This window comes from Bufo bufo, chromosome 1 (genome assembly GCF_905171765.1).
Source record: "Bufo bufo chromosome 1, aBufBuf1.1, whole genome shotgun sequence".
Lineage (NCBI taxonomy): Eukaryota > Metazoa > Chordata > Amphibia > Anura > Bufonidae > Bufo > Bufo bufo.
This window is the reverse complement of record NC_053389.1, coordinates 526,297,337-526,312,306: the sequence shown is the minus strand read 5'-3', so window position 1 is coordinate 526,312,306 and position 14,970 is coordinate 526,297,337. Positions and strand designations below refer to the sequence as shown.

General features: G+C 46.4%; 1 protein-coding gene across 3 annotated transcripts in view; it reads right to left on the bottom strand.

The window, feature by feature from the left end:
* Positions 1-14,970, bottom strand: part of ASB15 (ankyrin repeat and SOCS box containing 15) — a 105,809-nt gene that overhangs the window by 58,368 nt on the left and 32,471 nt on the right. For 2 of the 3 annotated variants that reach the window (XM_040411780.1, XM_040411789.1), the window contains exons 3-4: positions 513-565; positions 305-436 (exon numbers count right to left, since the gene is read on the bottom strand). In XM_040411780.1, coding sequence (XP_040267714.1) covers positions 305-436; positions 513-565 — 185 coding nt within the window. The remainder of the gene's footprint in view (positions 1-304; positions 437-512; positions 566-14,970) is intronic. The other variant, XM_040411798.1, reaches the window with a different exon arrangement.

Below are 14,970 nucleotides of genomic sequence, written 5' to 3'. Positions count from 1 at the left end.
CTGCAGGAGAGGTAAGAAAGGGTTTCCCAGAGCTTTAGGTGAAGGTGGACCAGGAGCCCTGTGTGCGTGAGTCTTCACTCAGCCATGCCGAAGCCACGCCCCCCAGTTACTTTGTTATATACCATATAATATGAGCATGTTCTTCCTGTGTTTGCACGGTTTTCCTTTGCATGCACTAGTTTCTTCTCACGCTCCAAAAACAATCAGATATACTAATTCATAATTTAGATTGTAAGCCTCATGTACATTTATAAGTGAATAACATAAAAAAAAGTAAATACAACTGTATTTTATAGAAACTTACCATCGAGGATGATTTCTGTTATCTGACGGACTGGTTGGACAACTGCTACATGTATAGGAAACCAGCCTTTTTCATCAGCTTCATCAAGTGCATACTTATATTGAATATATTTCTGCAGTTCAGTGATTTCCCCTAAAAAGGATACATTTTAACTCTCTACCAAATATATGATTATTTTACTAAACATTCTGATGTGTTTGTATCTTACCTTGTTTTATGGCAGTCACAATTTTTCTGTTTATATCACTTGGTGGTACAAATCTGCAAAAATTGTTCAGAATCAAATCTTTAATAAATCAGGCTTTGTTATCGAACAACAAATAAAATGTACTGGATTTAGATTTTAGAGGGTATTCAAGATAGATGTAAAAATATAATGAAATTTGGTGTCTTAGGACAGCCATGTTGCTAAGATATGCTAACAGTTTCTGTTTAGCAGGGTTCTGACTGCTGTGATCCCCGGTAATCACTATAAGGCTAGTTTGTCACGGATGAGGTATAGGAGGAAACACCAAACTGACAACCAGGAGGGAAAGGGAAAGCCACTAGGCCTCAACGCTAGGTACAGGAAAAGGTCACCTCCTAGTAACCCTACTCCTGGCCCTGACTCCTGAGTCCTAACCATATGGGCACCCCTTGAAGGTAGAAATGCCCATACCCTGGAACCTGGGACCCTGGAGACCCAAGAGAGCCCTAAGAATATTGTCAGGGCTGAGGCAACCCGTTCCTTCCCCAATGAAGGAATAGGCGTCTCCCTGAGGCCTAGTAACAACAAGCAAGGAAGGGAAAACAATCACAAACAAACGCGACACTAAACTTCTGTAGTGATGGGCGAGCAGGAACACCAGAGACGACCTCACACTAGCTCAGCCAAATCCAAATTAAGCTATCTACCGCACAGTCAGAAGGGTGGGGCAACACTAATTAGGGTAGAGTAATGAGTACTAAGCTACACCTGAAACAGAGGATGAGGTCACAAACACTGAATAAAGAGTAATCAAAGAGGCTGTTAGATTCCTCCATGCTCCGCCAGTCTCCTTGATCTCCTGACATCTGTCACAGAAGGGAGCGTGACAGTACAACCTCTTCTACGGGTGACCTCCAGGCACCCAGGACCGACCTTATCAGGATGAGCTCTGTGAAAGGCCTCCACAAGACGATTAGCATTGGCCGCTGAAACCCACATTCTCTCCTCTGGTCCATACCCTTTCCAGTGGACGAGATACTGGAGGGATCTACGGAGAACTCGGGAGTCCACAATTCTGTTGATCTGAAATTCTAAATTACCGTCCACCATGACAGGAGTGGGAGGCAAGGAGGACGGCTCAACAGGTTCGACAGATTTTTTTCAATAACGACTTATGAAATACGTTATGAATTTTCAAAGCCTGAGGAAGCTCAAGATGGAAGGCTACAGGGTTAACAATGGCAATGATCTTATATGGACCAATAAATCTTGGGCTCAACTTCCAAGAAGGTACCTTAAAGGGGTTTTCTCATCTCAGACAATGGGGGCATATCGCTAGGATATTCCCCCATTGTCTTATAGGTGCGGGTCCCACTGCTGGGACCCGCACCTATATCGAGAACGGAGCCCCGAAAGTGAATGAATGCACAATGCGCATGCGCAGCCACCCTCCATTCATTTCTATGGGGCCGCCGAAAATAGCCGAGTGCTGGCTCGGCTATTGCCGTCTGCCCTATAGAAATGAATGGGAGCATGGGCTGCACAGGCGTGGCACGCTCCCATTCACTTCTATGGGAGAGGCAGGGATTAGCGCTTGGTGGTGGAAGGACCCCGGGAAATCTGGGGTCCTCCAGCCACAGCGCTCCCCACTCCGTTCTCGATATAGGTGCGGGTCCCACCTATCAGACAATGGGGGCATATCCTAGCGATATGACCCCATTGTCTAAGATGTGAATACCCCTTTTTTAAGCTTAATGTTTCTTGTGGATAGCCACACAGAATCACCCACTCTCAGGTCCGGACCATTCATACGTCTCCTGTCAGCCACACGCTTATACTTGTTGCCCATCTTTATCAGGTTAGTTAGAATTTTCCTCCAAATAGAAGACAAAGAAGAGGAAAATATTTCCTTCTCAGGAATACCGGAAGTTTGGGAACCCGAAAATGTGCCAAACTGCGTATGGAACCCATATGCCCCAAACGGCGACTTATCAGTGGACTCCTGTCTACGGTTTCTCCGAAACAAAATATCTCAAGTTAGTCTCCAGATTCTGATTAGTGCGCTCAGTCTGTCTGTTTGACTGAGGATGAAAAGCAGAAGAAAAGGACAATTGTACCCCCAGTCGGGTACAGAACGCCTTCCAGAATCTAGACACAAACTGAGTCCCCCGATCAGACACCACATCAGAGGGAATGCCATGTAGTTTCACATTGTTATCAATGAACACTGGTGCAAGAGTTTTGGCATTAGGTAGAGCAGACAATGCTATAAAATGGGCCATCTTACTAAAACAATCAACTACCACCAGAATCACGTTTTTTCCCGCAGAATTCTGTAAAACCGTGATAAAATCCATGGACAAATGAGTCCAAGGGGGGGGGGGGGGGAAGAGGAAGAGGATCCCTTTATTGTCCCTCAGTGGGAAAATTTTGACATAACAACAGCAATCACATTCACAACAGGAGTAAAATAAGAGTAATTAGAAATTAAAGAGTAAAATACAAGAAAAACATAACACAGAATTTACTTACAAAATTCACTACTGGGTTTCTGGTAACAGTGGTGGTTATAAATCCTAACCGCTGCTTGGAGGAAGGACCTCCGATAACGTTCCTTCGTGCACCTAGGATGCAGCAGTCTGTCACTGAAGGAGCTCTCCAGCCCCACAACAGCTTCCTGCATGGGGTGGGAGACATTGTCTAACAGTGATGTAATTTTGCTAGAGTTCTTCTGTCACCCACCTCCTGCACTGGATCAAGGGGACAACCTAGGACAGAGCTGGCCTTCTTAATGAGCTTATCAAATCTGTCTCTCAGCCACAGATAAGCTAATGGAAGAAGGGATCCGGATGACCGAGTATATGTCACCTTAGCACGAGCACAGATACAACAGGCTGACACATAGTCCTTAAAGGGAATCTGTCACCTGGTTTGAGCATATTAAGGTGTTACTACTGCCATGTACAATAAAATACCTTATTTCTTGCTGTAGTCTTAATTTTTTGTTTCATGGTTTCATTAGAGATAAAATCCACTTTTTATGTCATGCAAATGAGTGTCCAAGGTGCCCAGAGGGGTGTTATTATCCTAATCTGGAGCCCAGGAACTCCAACGTACAGTGCCCAGCCCACCTTCCTTTAGAACCCAAGCGCGCTTCTTTCAGCCTAAGTAACTGCCCACACCCGAACTCTTTGCCGCCGCCCCCCTCCGCTATGTGAAATCTCACGCAGGCGCAGTACCACAGACTGCCTGCACCTGCGCTATGTAGAAGCTCCTGAGGCCAACAGTTTAAAATGTGTCACTGGGCATGCGCCAAGCCCTGTGGCAAATTTAAAGCTATTGCCCTCAGGAGCTTCTACATCGTGAACAGATGTAGAACAGATGTAGAGGGACAGATACCCTTTAACACACTTTGGCAGCCCCGGTGTAATGACCGACGTCACGCACAGGGAGGAAAACAGGGAAAGCCCTGCCCAAGGGAGAGGGAAAGGTGGTGACCCCTAACTCACCTTGCGGCTGGCACCTGACTGCCCTGACGTCCCTAGACGGGTTCCTCACCCGTGCGGCGATCACGTGCCTAAACCCTGGCTTTCCCTAATATGAGCCCTGGATAGTGAACAGGCCGGTGGGATCGCTAGTCCACACCACTATCACTAAGAGGGAAACACCAGGGAGAGGACAGACAAAACAGACAAACACATACACCCAGATGGGCGACCACAATAAACCAAAAAGGTCCAACAGGGATCCGGAGGGTAGCGTTCTGGACCAACTCCCAGCGAACGCAGCAACACAGCTCCAGAAGGTCAGAATAGATGTCCAGGCAGGAAGCTCTATCTCTGGCAACCAGAGAAGTGTGAGAGAGGAATATAAGGAGGTCTGGGAGTGCTGGACAAGGAACAGCTGAGGAGAAGGAGCTACGGATCCCTGAGTGAGCCAAAAGGGTTTGCTAAGCAAACCCAGAAAGCTACCATAAGGAAAACAGCCCTATCTTAAAAAGAGCGTGCAGCCAACCGCTGCGACTTCCTGACCCCGGGTATAACGGAGTCAGGCGTGGTTCTCGATACCCTCGTGACAGTACCCCCCTCTCTACGAGGGGCCTCCGGACACTCCGGACCAGGTCTCTCAGGATGAGAGGCATGAAAAACCCGAACTAACCTGTCGGCATTTACCTCAGACGCAGGAACCCACATTCTTTCCTCGGGACCGTAACCTCTCCAATGCACCAGATATTGAAGAGAGCGGCGGACCCGACGAGAATTAACAATTTTGGATATCTGAAATTCTAGGTTACCATCCACGACAACAGGAGGGGGTGGCAGCGGTGATGGTTCTAGAGGTGGAACATATTTTTTGAGTAACGACTTATGAAAAACATTATGAATTTTAAAAGTCTGAGGTAACTCCAGGCGAAAAGCCACGGGGTTGATGATGGCTACAATTTTGTAAGGGCCAATAAACCTAGGACCCAGTTTCCAAGAGGGAACCTTCAATTTAATATTCCTAGTAGACAACCACACATAGTCATTCACTCCTAGGTCCGGACCTGGCGACCGTCTCTTATCAGCCATGCATTTGTATTTACCTCCCATATTTTTCAAGTTAGCTTGCACCTTCTGCCATACCGATGAAAGAGATGACGAAAACCGTTCCTCTTCGGGAACCCCAGAAGACCCCCCCTCTTTGAAAGTACAGAATTGGGGATGAAAACCATATGCACCAAGAAATGGTGACTTGCCAGTGGATTCCTGACGACGATTATTTATGGCAAACTCAGCTAACGGTAAATATGATGACCACAACTCTTGGTTTTCAGACACAAAACATCTTAGATATGTCTCAAGGTTTTGGTTGGTACGCTCAGTCTGTCCATTCGACTGAGGATGGAAAGCTGAGGAAAAGGACAAGTGTACCCCCAAACGGGAACAAAAAGCTTTCCAAAATTTAGAAATAAACTGGGTACCCCGATCCGAAACAACATCGGAGGGGACCCCATGAAGCTTCACGATTTCACTGACGAATACCTGAGCAAGAGTCTTAGCATTAGGTAGTGCGGGTAACGCAATGAAGTGTACCATTTTGCTAAACCTGTCCACTACTACCAAAATAACTGTTTTACCCGCAGACAAAGGTAAGTCAGTGATAAAATCCATTGACAGATGTGTCCACGGTCTATTGGGAATGACGAGTGGTAATAGAGACCCTGCAGGACGTGTATGTGAAACTTTTGCGCGCGCACAGGTAGAACAAGAAGACACAAAATCCAATACATCCTGACGCAACCTTGGCCACCAAAAACGACGAGACAATAGTTCCAAGGTTGCTTTACTACCCGGGTGCCCAGCAAGTGCCGAATTGAGATGTTCCTTTAATAATTCGAAACGTAAGTTCAACGGTACAAACAATTTCTCTGAGGGGCAAGAGACCGGGGCGTCCCCCTGGGCCTCTAACACCTTCCCCTCCAAAACAGAGTGTACCGCAGAAACAACCACTCCTCTTTGAAGAATGGGTACCGGATCACTCACATTACCCCCTCCAGGGAAACAACGAGATAGTGCATCAGCCTTGGTGTTCTTTGCCCCAGGACGATAGGTAATCACAAAATTAAACCTGGTAAAAAATAGCGACCACCTAGCCTGTCTAGGGGTGAGACGCTTAGCTGATTCGAGGTACAGAAGATTTTTGTGGTCCGTAATCACAGTGACGGGGTGGACTGCCCCCTCTAAGAAATGACGCCACTCCTCAAACGCAAGTTTAATAGCTAATAGTTCCCTATTGCCAATATCGTAGTTCTTTTCTGCTGCAGATAGTTTTTTAGAAAAGAAAGCACAAGGACGCCATTTGCCAGGAGACGGACCCTGAGACAGCACCGCCCCCACTCCCACCTCTGACGCATCGACTTCAACAATAAAAGGCTGAGAGACATCAGGTTGGATTAGTACAGGTGCTGAGGTAAACCTCTCTTTTAGAGAGGAAAAAGCAACTTTAGCGGCGTCAGACCATTTAGAAAAATCAGTCCCCTTCCTAGTCATGTCAGTAAGCGGTTTTACAATAAGTGAATAATTTTTAATGAATTTCCTATAGAAATTCGCGAAGCCCAAGAACCGTTGTAGTGCTTTGAGGTTTTCAGGAAGATCCCAATCTAAAATTGCCTGGACCTTCCTAGGATCCATACGGAAACCTGACGCAGATAAAAAATAACCCAGGAATTGTATCTCCTGAACGGCGAAGACACATTTTTCAATTTTAGCATATAATTCATTCGTCCGTAGGACCTGCAGTACTTGTCTGACATGCACCTCATGTGTTTTCAGATCAGACGAATAAATTAAAATATCATCTAGGTATATTACCACAAACCTGCCGATTAGATGACTAAAAATGTCATTAACGAAATGTTGAAAGACGGCAGGAGCATTGGTCAGACCGAAAGGCATAACTAGATTTTCATAATGCCCCTCAGGGGTGTTAAACGCTGTCTTCCACTCATCCCCCTCCTTAATACGAATCAGATTGTAGGCACCCCTAAGATCAAGTTTGGAGAACCACCTAGCACCCGCAATCTGATTAAACAGGTCAGGAATGAGAGGAAGAGGGTATGGGTCTCGGATGGTTATCTAATTTAATTCGCGAAAATCTAAGCAAGGACGCAGGCCCCCATCTTTCTTTTTAACGAAGAAAAACCCTGCAGCCACGGGTGAAGAAGAGGGTCTGATGTGTCCCTTAGCCAAGCTCTCGGAGATATAATCTTTCATGGCTTGTCTCTCTGGACCCGAAAGATTATATAACCTGGTCTTGGGTAATTTTGCGCCGGGAATAAGGTTAACCGGGCAATCATAAGGACGATGAGGTGGTAACTTCTGACAACCCTTTTCAGAAAAAACATCCTCAAAGTCTGAAATAAATGTAGGTAGGGTAGTTATGGAGGCGACTAAGCAATTGCTATTTAAGCAATTTTCTCTGCACTGCTCACTCCACTCCAATATCTCCCTGGCCTGCCAATCCACCACTGGATTGTGCGCTACCAACCAGGGAAGACCCAGCACTACCGGAGTGGGAAGCCCCTCCAGAACATAACCTGAAAGCATCTCGTTATGGTGGTCCCCTACCCGAAGGTGTAAATTATGAACAATGTGCGTAAAGGTTTCTCTGAGACAGGGGAGCAGAATCAATAGCGAATATGGGAATGGGTCTCTGTAAAGTACAGAGAGACAAACCCAAAGTGCGGGCAAAATGGGCATCTATCAAATTTACCCCTGCTCCACTGTCTAGAAAGAAAGAAATAGTCTCCGTCTTATCACCAAAAATAATAACCGCTGGCAACACAAATTGCGATGTACGTATGGAGGAAACGTATACCCCCCGGCTGACATCCTCCACACAGCCTGGGGTTAGTAGTTTTTCCGACGGTCTTTTGTTTCTGAGGAAAGGACAGACATTAATGAAATGACCCCTCTCCCCACAAAAAAAACAAACCCCACGCCTACGGCGAGCCTCAGGAGGACGGACCTGACGAGTAGTTCCTCCTAGCTGCATAGGCTCGTCTAAGTCCGTACAGACTAACTGCTGCTTGGGAGGGGTTACCAATTGCTCCGGTTTTTTCAACCTGTCCCTAAGGCGTCTATCTATTCGGATAGAAAGGGACATAACCGCATCAAGGGAAAAGGGGGTCTCATATAATGCAAGCGCATCCTTAACCCTTTCGGATAACCCAGAGCAGAACTGACTCCTGAGAGCCGGGTCGTTCCATTGGGTATCCGTAGCCCACCTACGGAATTCAGAGCAATACTCCTCTACCGGCCGCTCTCCTTGTAAGAGTCTCCGTAATCTTGATTTAGCCAGGGCGACTCGGTCAGGGTCATCATATATGAGACCCAAGGCCCCGAAAAACTCATCCACTGACCGAAGAGCCTGGGAATCAGTAGGTAAAGAGAATGCCCAGGACTGCGGATCCCCCTGCAGCAGGGAAATAACAACCCCCACCCGCTGATCTTCATTACCAGAGGAGTAAGGGCGCAGTTTAAAATATAACTTACAGGCCTCACGGAATGTCAAAAACTTGTCCCTTCCCGCAGAAAATCTGTCAGGGAGAGGGACCTTGGGTTCCGCAACAACCTGGTTACCAGTAGCAACCGCTGGGCTTGCAGTCAGTTGTAATTGCTGCTGTTGCTGGAGGACCGACGCCTTCAATCCTACCACCTCCAAAGACAGGCCATGAAATTGTTTGGACAGAGCAGCAATTTGATCCATACTGGATTCTAAGTAGGTAAAAAAAAAAAATTTTTTTTTTTTTTACCTACACAAAATGGTGGCCAGAGATAATGTAAAGACCGACGTCACGCACAGGGAGGAAAACAGGGAAAGCCCTGCCCAAGGGAAAGGGAAAGGTGGTGACCCCTAACTCACCTTGCGGCTGGCACCTGACTGCCCTGACGTCCCTAGACGGGTTCCTCACCCGTGCGGCGATCACGTGCCTAAACCCTGGCTTTCCCTAATATGAGCCCTGGATAGTGAACAGGCCGGTGGGATCGCTAGTCCACACCACTATCACTAAGAGGGAAACACCAGGGAGAGGACAGACAAAACAGACAAACACATACACCCAGATGGGCGACCACAATAAACCAAAAAGGTCCAACAGGGATCCGGAGGGTAGCGTTCTGGACCAACTCCCAGCGAACGCAGCAACACAGCTCCAGAAGGTCAGAATAGATGTCCAGGCAGGAAGCTCTATCTCTGGCAACCAGAGAAGTGTGAGAGAGGAATATAAAGAGGTCTGGGAGTGCTGGACAAGGAACAGCTGAGGAGAAGGAGCTACGGATCCCTGAGTGAGCCAAAAGGGTTTGCTAAGCAAACCCAGAAAGCTACCATAAGGAAAACAGCCCTATCTTAAATAGAGCGTGCAGCCAACCGCTGCGACTTCCTGACCCCGGGTATAACGGAGTCAGGCGTGGTTCTCGATACCCTCGTGACACCCGGCCACCAAAATCTACGAGAAAAGAAATCAACAGTGGATCTGCTCCCACGGTGTCCAGCAAGCACAGTAATGTTCCTCGAACACCTTGTGATGTAATTCGGAGGGAACAAACAATTTCCCCGGAGGACAAGAGTCCGGTGCATCCTCCTGGGCCTCTAACACCTTTGCCTCAAGATCAGGATATACGGCGGAAATGACTACCCCTTCAGACAAAATAGGACTATGATCTTTAGAATCACCCACCCCAGGAAAGCTGCATGACAAAGCATCCGCCTTGACGTTCTTAACCCCAGGGCGGTAAGTGACAATGAAGTTAAATCTGGTGAAAAACAAACAATGACCATCTGGCCTGCCCTGGGTTCAGTCGTTTAGCCCAGCGGTCCCCAACCGCCGGGCTGAGGCCCAGGATCGGGCCCTGGAAGATTGTTTTCCAGGCCGCGGCAATACAGAGGAGCGGAGACGTCCATGATAGGTTAATGCTCTATGACGCAATGGCCGTTGCCAGGGGCGGCCCTAGAGACTGGTGGACTGGCTTGTACTCAGCCAGACTTAGGGCTCATATTGTGGTAAAATTCAAAGAGCTCCATCCGGAGCCCTCAGCGGGAGGATGAGGCGGCTACGGGCAGCAGGTAACCATTCAGACTGTAGTGAGGTGGACAGGGGGCAGGCGGCGAGGGTGACACATAACAGGTTCCTGTCTCCTGTGCATCACTGAGCGTCGTACCGCGATCTGCCCTGCCAGTGTCGTGCCTCACATCTGTGATCCATCCATTACATGGGGGATGTGCGAGCAGCAAGCATGGTGATAGTGTCGACAGATGTGTAGGTCTGTCATCTGTCCACTTACCCGGAGCTGAGACATTGCGAAGAGACCGAGACTTGATGAATGGGCACTGATTATCTGTCTACACTGTAGACTCTACAGTGTAGACACCTGTAGGGTGACCTATTATTAATCTGAGGTACATGGCGCTATTATATTAGTACCCCCCATGTACCTCACATTAAAATTAAGTGGCCACAAGCACCTCATCAAATAATGGTCCGACCAACACCCCTAAGCCCCAAGATGAATTTACGGTAGTAGTTGGTGAACCCCAAAAACCGCATAAGCACATTTAGATTTTCGGGTCGATCCCAGTCTAACACGGCACGGATTTTCTCGGGATCCATATGAAAACCAGAGGATGAAAGCAGGTAGTCCAGGAATTGCACTTCCTGAACTGCAAATACACACTTTTCCATCTTAGCATACAACTTATTCTCCCTTAGGATCTGTTGTCTCATATGATCCTGATGAGTCTCTATGTCTGGAGAAAAAAATTGGTATGTCATCCAGATATACAACAAACCTCCCCACCAGGTGATGAAAGATGTAATTGACAAAGTGATGAAAAACTGCTGGAGCATTGGTTAACCCAAAGGGCATGACCAGATTCTCAAAATGACCCTCAGGGTTATTAAAAGCTGTCTTCCATTCGTCCCCCTCCTTGACCCTTACCAAATTATATGCCCCCCTCAGATCCAATTTAGAGAACACCTTGGCACCAACAATCTGATTAAACAAATCCGGAATAAAAGGAAGGGGGTAAGGATCACGGACGGTAATACGGTTGAGCTCACGGAAGTCCAGACATGGCCTAAGAGTACCATCCTTTTTTTTATTTTACAAAGGAAAGCCCAGCAGCCACTGGGGATTTTGATGGTCTGATATGTCCCTTCGCCAAACTCTCGGTGATATACTCTCGCATGGCCTTTCTTTCTGGTTACAAAAGATTATACAACCGAGATTTGGGCAGTTTAGCTCCGGGAATAAGATTGACGCAACAATAATATGGAAACGCCTGGTTACCACTCTCATAAAATACATCACAAAATTCGGAAATAAACGCGGGTACAGTCATAGTGGTAACCACAGAGAACGATGTATTAAGACAGTTGTCTATGCAAAATTCACTCCAATCGAGAATCTGTCTCGCTTGCCAGTCGATGGTCAGGTTATGTTTGCTAAACATAATGGTAAAAGTCCAGCTCACCTGCATCTGCAATTTAGAAGGTGCACGGAAGGGATGAGACCCCGACTGGCAAACTTGAAGTAAAAGAAAATCCAGCACCTCGTATCTTTGCTTGACGGTGTTTATTCCACAATCCAAAGTGTAAGCGGTAACGGAACCCTCGAAATACAAGCCCCAATGCGGTCTCCATGTTTCGAACCAGATGGTTCTTAATCATGACCTCCACAATAAATTTCCAACACAGTATATATATAGATGTGAACTTAACAAATCCCTCCCCTATTAAACTAGCAGGGCGGTGCTGGTCATCCCAGGTGTTCTGATTAAAAGTGTTCACAGAAATTGCACAAAAACACATTTAAAGTTAAAATCCTGAATAAGCCATCATAAACAAACATTTCATAGTGTAAAGTCCAGCAGATAGTGAGGAAAAATAAAGACAAAGACAGGTAAGGCTACTTTCACACTAGCGTTCGGAGCGGATCCGTCTGATGTTTCATCAGACGGATCCGCTCCGATAATGCAGACGTTCGCATCCGTTCAGAACGGATGCGTCTGCATTAAAACTTAGAAAATTTTCTAAGTGTGAAAGTTGTCTGAGCGGATCCGTTCAGACTTTACATTGTAAGTCAATGGGGAACGGATCCGCTTGAAGATTGAGCCATATGGTGTCATCTTCAAGCGGATCCGCCCCCATTGACTTACATTGTAAGTCTGGACGGATCCGCTCGCCTCCGCACGGCCAGGCGGACACCCGAACGCTGCAAGCAGCGTTCAGGTGTCCGCTCACTGAGCGGAGCGGAGGCTGAGCGCTGGCAGGCGGATGCATTCTCAGTGGATCCGCCTCCACTGAGAATGCATTGGGGCCAGACGGATGCGTTCGGGACCGCTCGTGAGCCCCTTCAAACGGAGCGCACGAGTGGACACCCGAACGCTAGTGTGAAAGTAGCCTAAGGGACATGAAAAAATAATAATAAATAAATGAGTAAATGACTCAGTATAAATACACTGAGAGATCCCAGCATAAAAAACGCTCTGTCTGAATACTCCTCTATATCTGCTGGCTACAGTAAATCACAGTTCAATTAGGCTATATATTATTTTTCTTCAAAGTTGCAACATGGAATAATTTGATACTATTAGTAAATATACATGAGTTCTTTTCTCTGATTTAATCCTGCAGGGCTTCTGGACTTCAATTTAAGAATCCAGAAAGCTTCTCTCTGGTATACAAGCCTTTTGAAGTCTCCACCTCTTGTGGGCAAAAACACTCGTTCAATGGCATAAGCTGTAAATGAAGATAAACTTCTATTATGGGCCATGATAAAGTGCTTTGCCGCACTTGAGATGTTGACGTATGCAGGGTTTAATATATAGTTGATATGTTCAAGCAACCTTACTTTAAATTTTCTGGTTGAACAACCAACATATATTAACCGGCATTCCTCACATTCGATAATATATATAATTCCTGATGTGTTGCAATTAATGTAAGTTTTAATATAATATTTATTAGTTCCATCTGAATCTTGGAATTGTTTTTTTGGAGTGACATAATTGCAAGCTCTGCATGGTGAGCTGCCACATCGTGTGAAGCCTGTATACCGCAACCAGCATGTCCGTAATTTATTTACTGGGTTTGAACTGAAAAGTGACGGAGACAAAAAGGTAGCCAAAGACGCAGGTCTCTTGGATACCACCCTGTGTCCTCCTCCTAATATTTTGTATAATTGTGGATCTTCATACAGGATTGGAATACATCTGGATACCACTTTTTCTATTGTGGAAAATTGATTACTGTAAGTTAGTACAAGTGTTGGGATATTACTGGGTTTATCCTCATGATCTGATTTAATTCTATTTCCCCTCATCTGTCTATTTTCAGCATTTTTTACTTTCTTATTATCATTTCTATTGGATTTTTGGTGATTCAAGAGGCTTCCAAACAATAGATCTTGCCTTACTTTATTTTTGGCTATATTGGTTGCTCTTTCGGTCATCCACAGTGGATATCCTCTATCCTGTAATCTGTTTGCAATTATCTGTGTTTCTTCATGGAAATCAGTGTCCCGGCTGCAATTGCGCCTGGCTCTGATCATCTCACCCACTGGGATGGCTTTTATCGTATGGAGCGGATGATGGCTGTCAGCTCGAAGTACCGTGTTTCCCGCATGTTTGCTAAACCATGGTAAGCCTAAAACCAACGGAGCAGGCAGACCCTCCAGCACAAAACATGAAATGGCTTCCTGATGAAAATCACCCCCTCTTAAATGGATGTCATTCACCACTTGCGACAAGCATTTTTGGGTAAGAGGTGCTGAATAAATTGCAAAGACAGAAATACTTTTCTCTAGTGCACTAGTAGTCAACCCATGAATACGAACAAACTGTTCATCAATCAGATTAACCCCAGCCCCACTGTCGATAAATACCTCGATTTCCACAGTTTTGGACTCTAGCGCCACCTTGGCAGACAGGAGAAATCGGGTACTACCAATAAATGACAAAAGTAAGTTTTCTTGCTCCCCACCCACACCACCAATAGTAATTTGGGGATTAAGCGGTTTTTTTTTGTTTGCACCTTGACGCTGAATGTACGGACAAATATTCACAAAATGTCCCTTTTTTCCAAAACAAAAACAGACTTCCTTCATATGACCAGAGCTCTTACCAGCAGTCCCAGGATTAGCTCCCCCCAACTGCATAGGCTCATCACAAGGCGTAACCACAGGTGTCTCTTTACCATAAGTGTCAAAGGAAGCCGCCACCTTATTTGACAGTACGTCCTGAGGGTGAGGACCCTTAGATATCCCCCGCAGGCGTCTATCTAAACATAAAGCAAGGGACATAGCTGCTTCCAATGACTCAGGTTTTTCATGAAAGGCCCACGCGTCCTGCAGCCTCTCAGATAGACCCTGACAGAACTGGCTACGGAGAGCAGGATCATTCCACTCCGTATCCGTCGCCCATTTCCTAAATTCAGAGCAATAGATTTCCGCGGAGCACTCTCCCTGCCGTAAACCACATAACTTGGTCTCAGCATGACAGATCCAATCCGGGTCATCATAAATAAGACCCAAGGCTCTAAAAAAATTCATCTACTGACTGGAGGGACGGTGATCCGGTCGGCAGAGAAAAATCCCAAGACTGTGTATCATCTTTAAGCAAAGAAATGATCATACCCACATGTTGACACTCATCCCGAGAAGAGCATGGATGCAGCTTAAAGTACAACTTACACGATTCCCTGAACCAAATGAAATTGTCAATACCCCCAGAAAATCTGTCCGGGAGAGACACCTTAGGTTCAGGGCAGGCATGGTACCCACCATCGGAACCAGCTGCCTGTGGTCTCTGAATCCGTAAGACTGTCGCGCGGAGGTCCGTCCAATGACAGTCCCTGCAGCTGTTTCACCAGTGCAGCCCTAGGATCTATAGCTGCACTGACCTGAACGAAATGGTGGCTTTTTAGGCGGTAGATAATGTC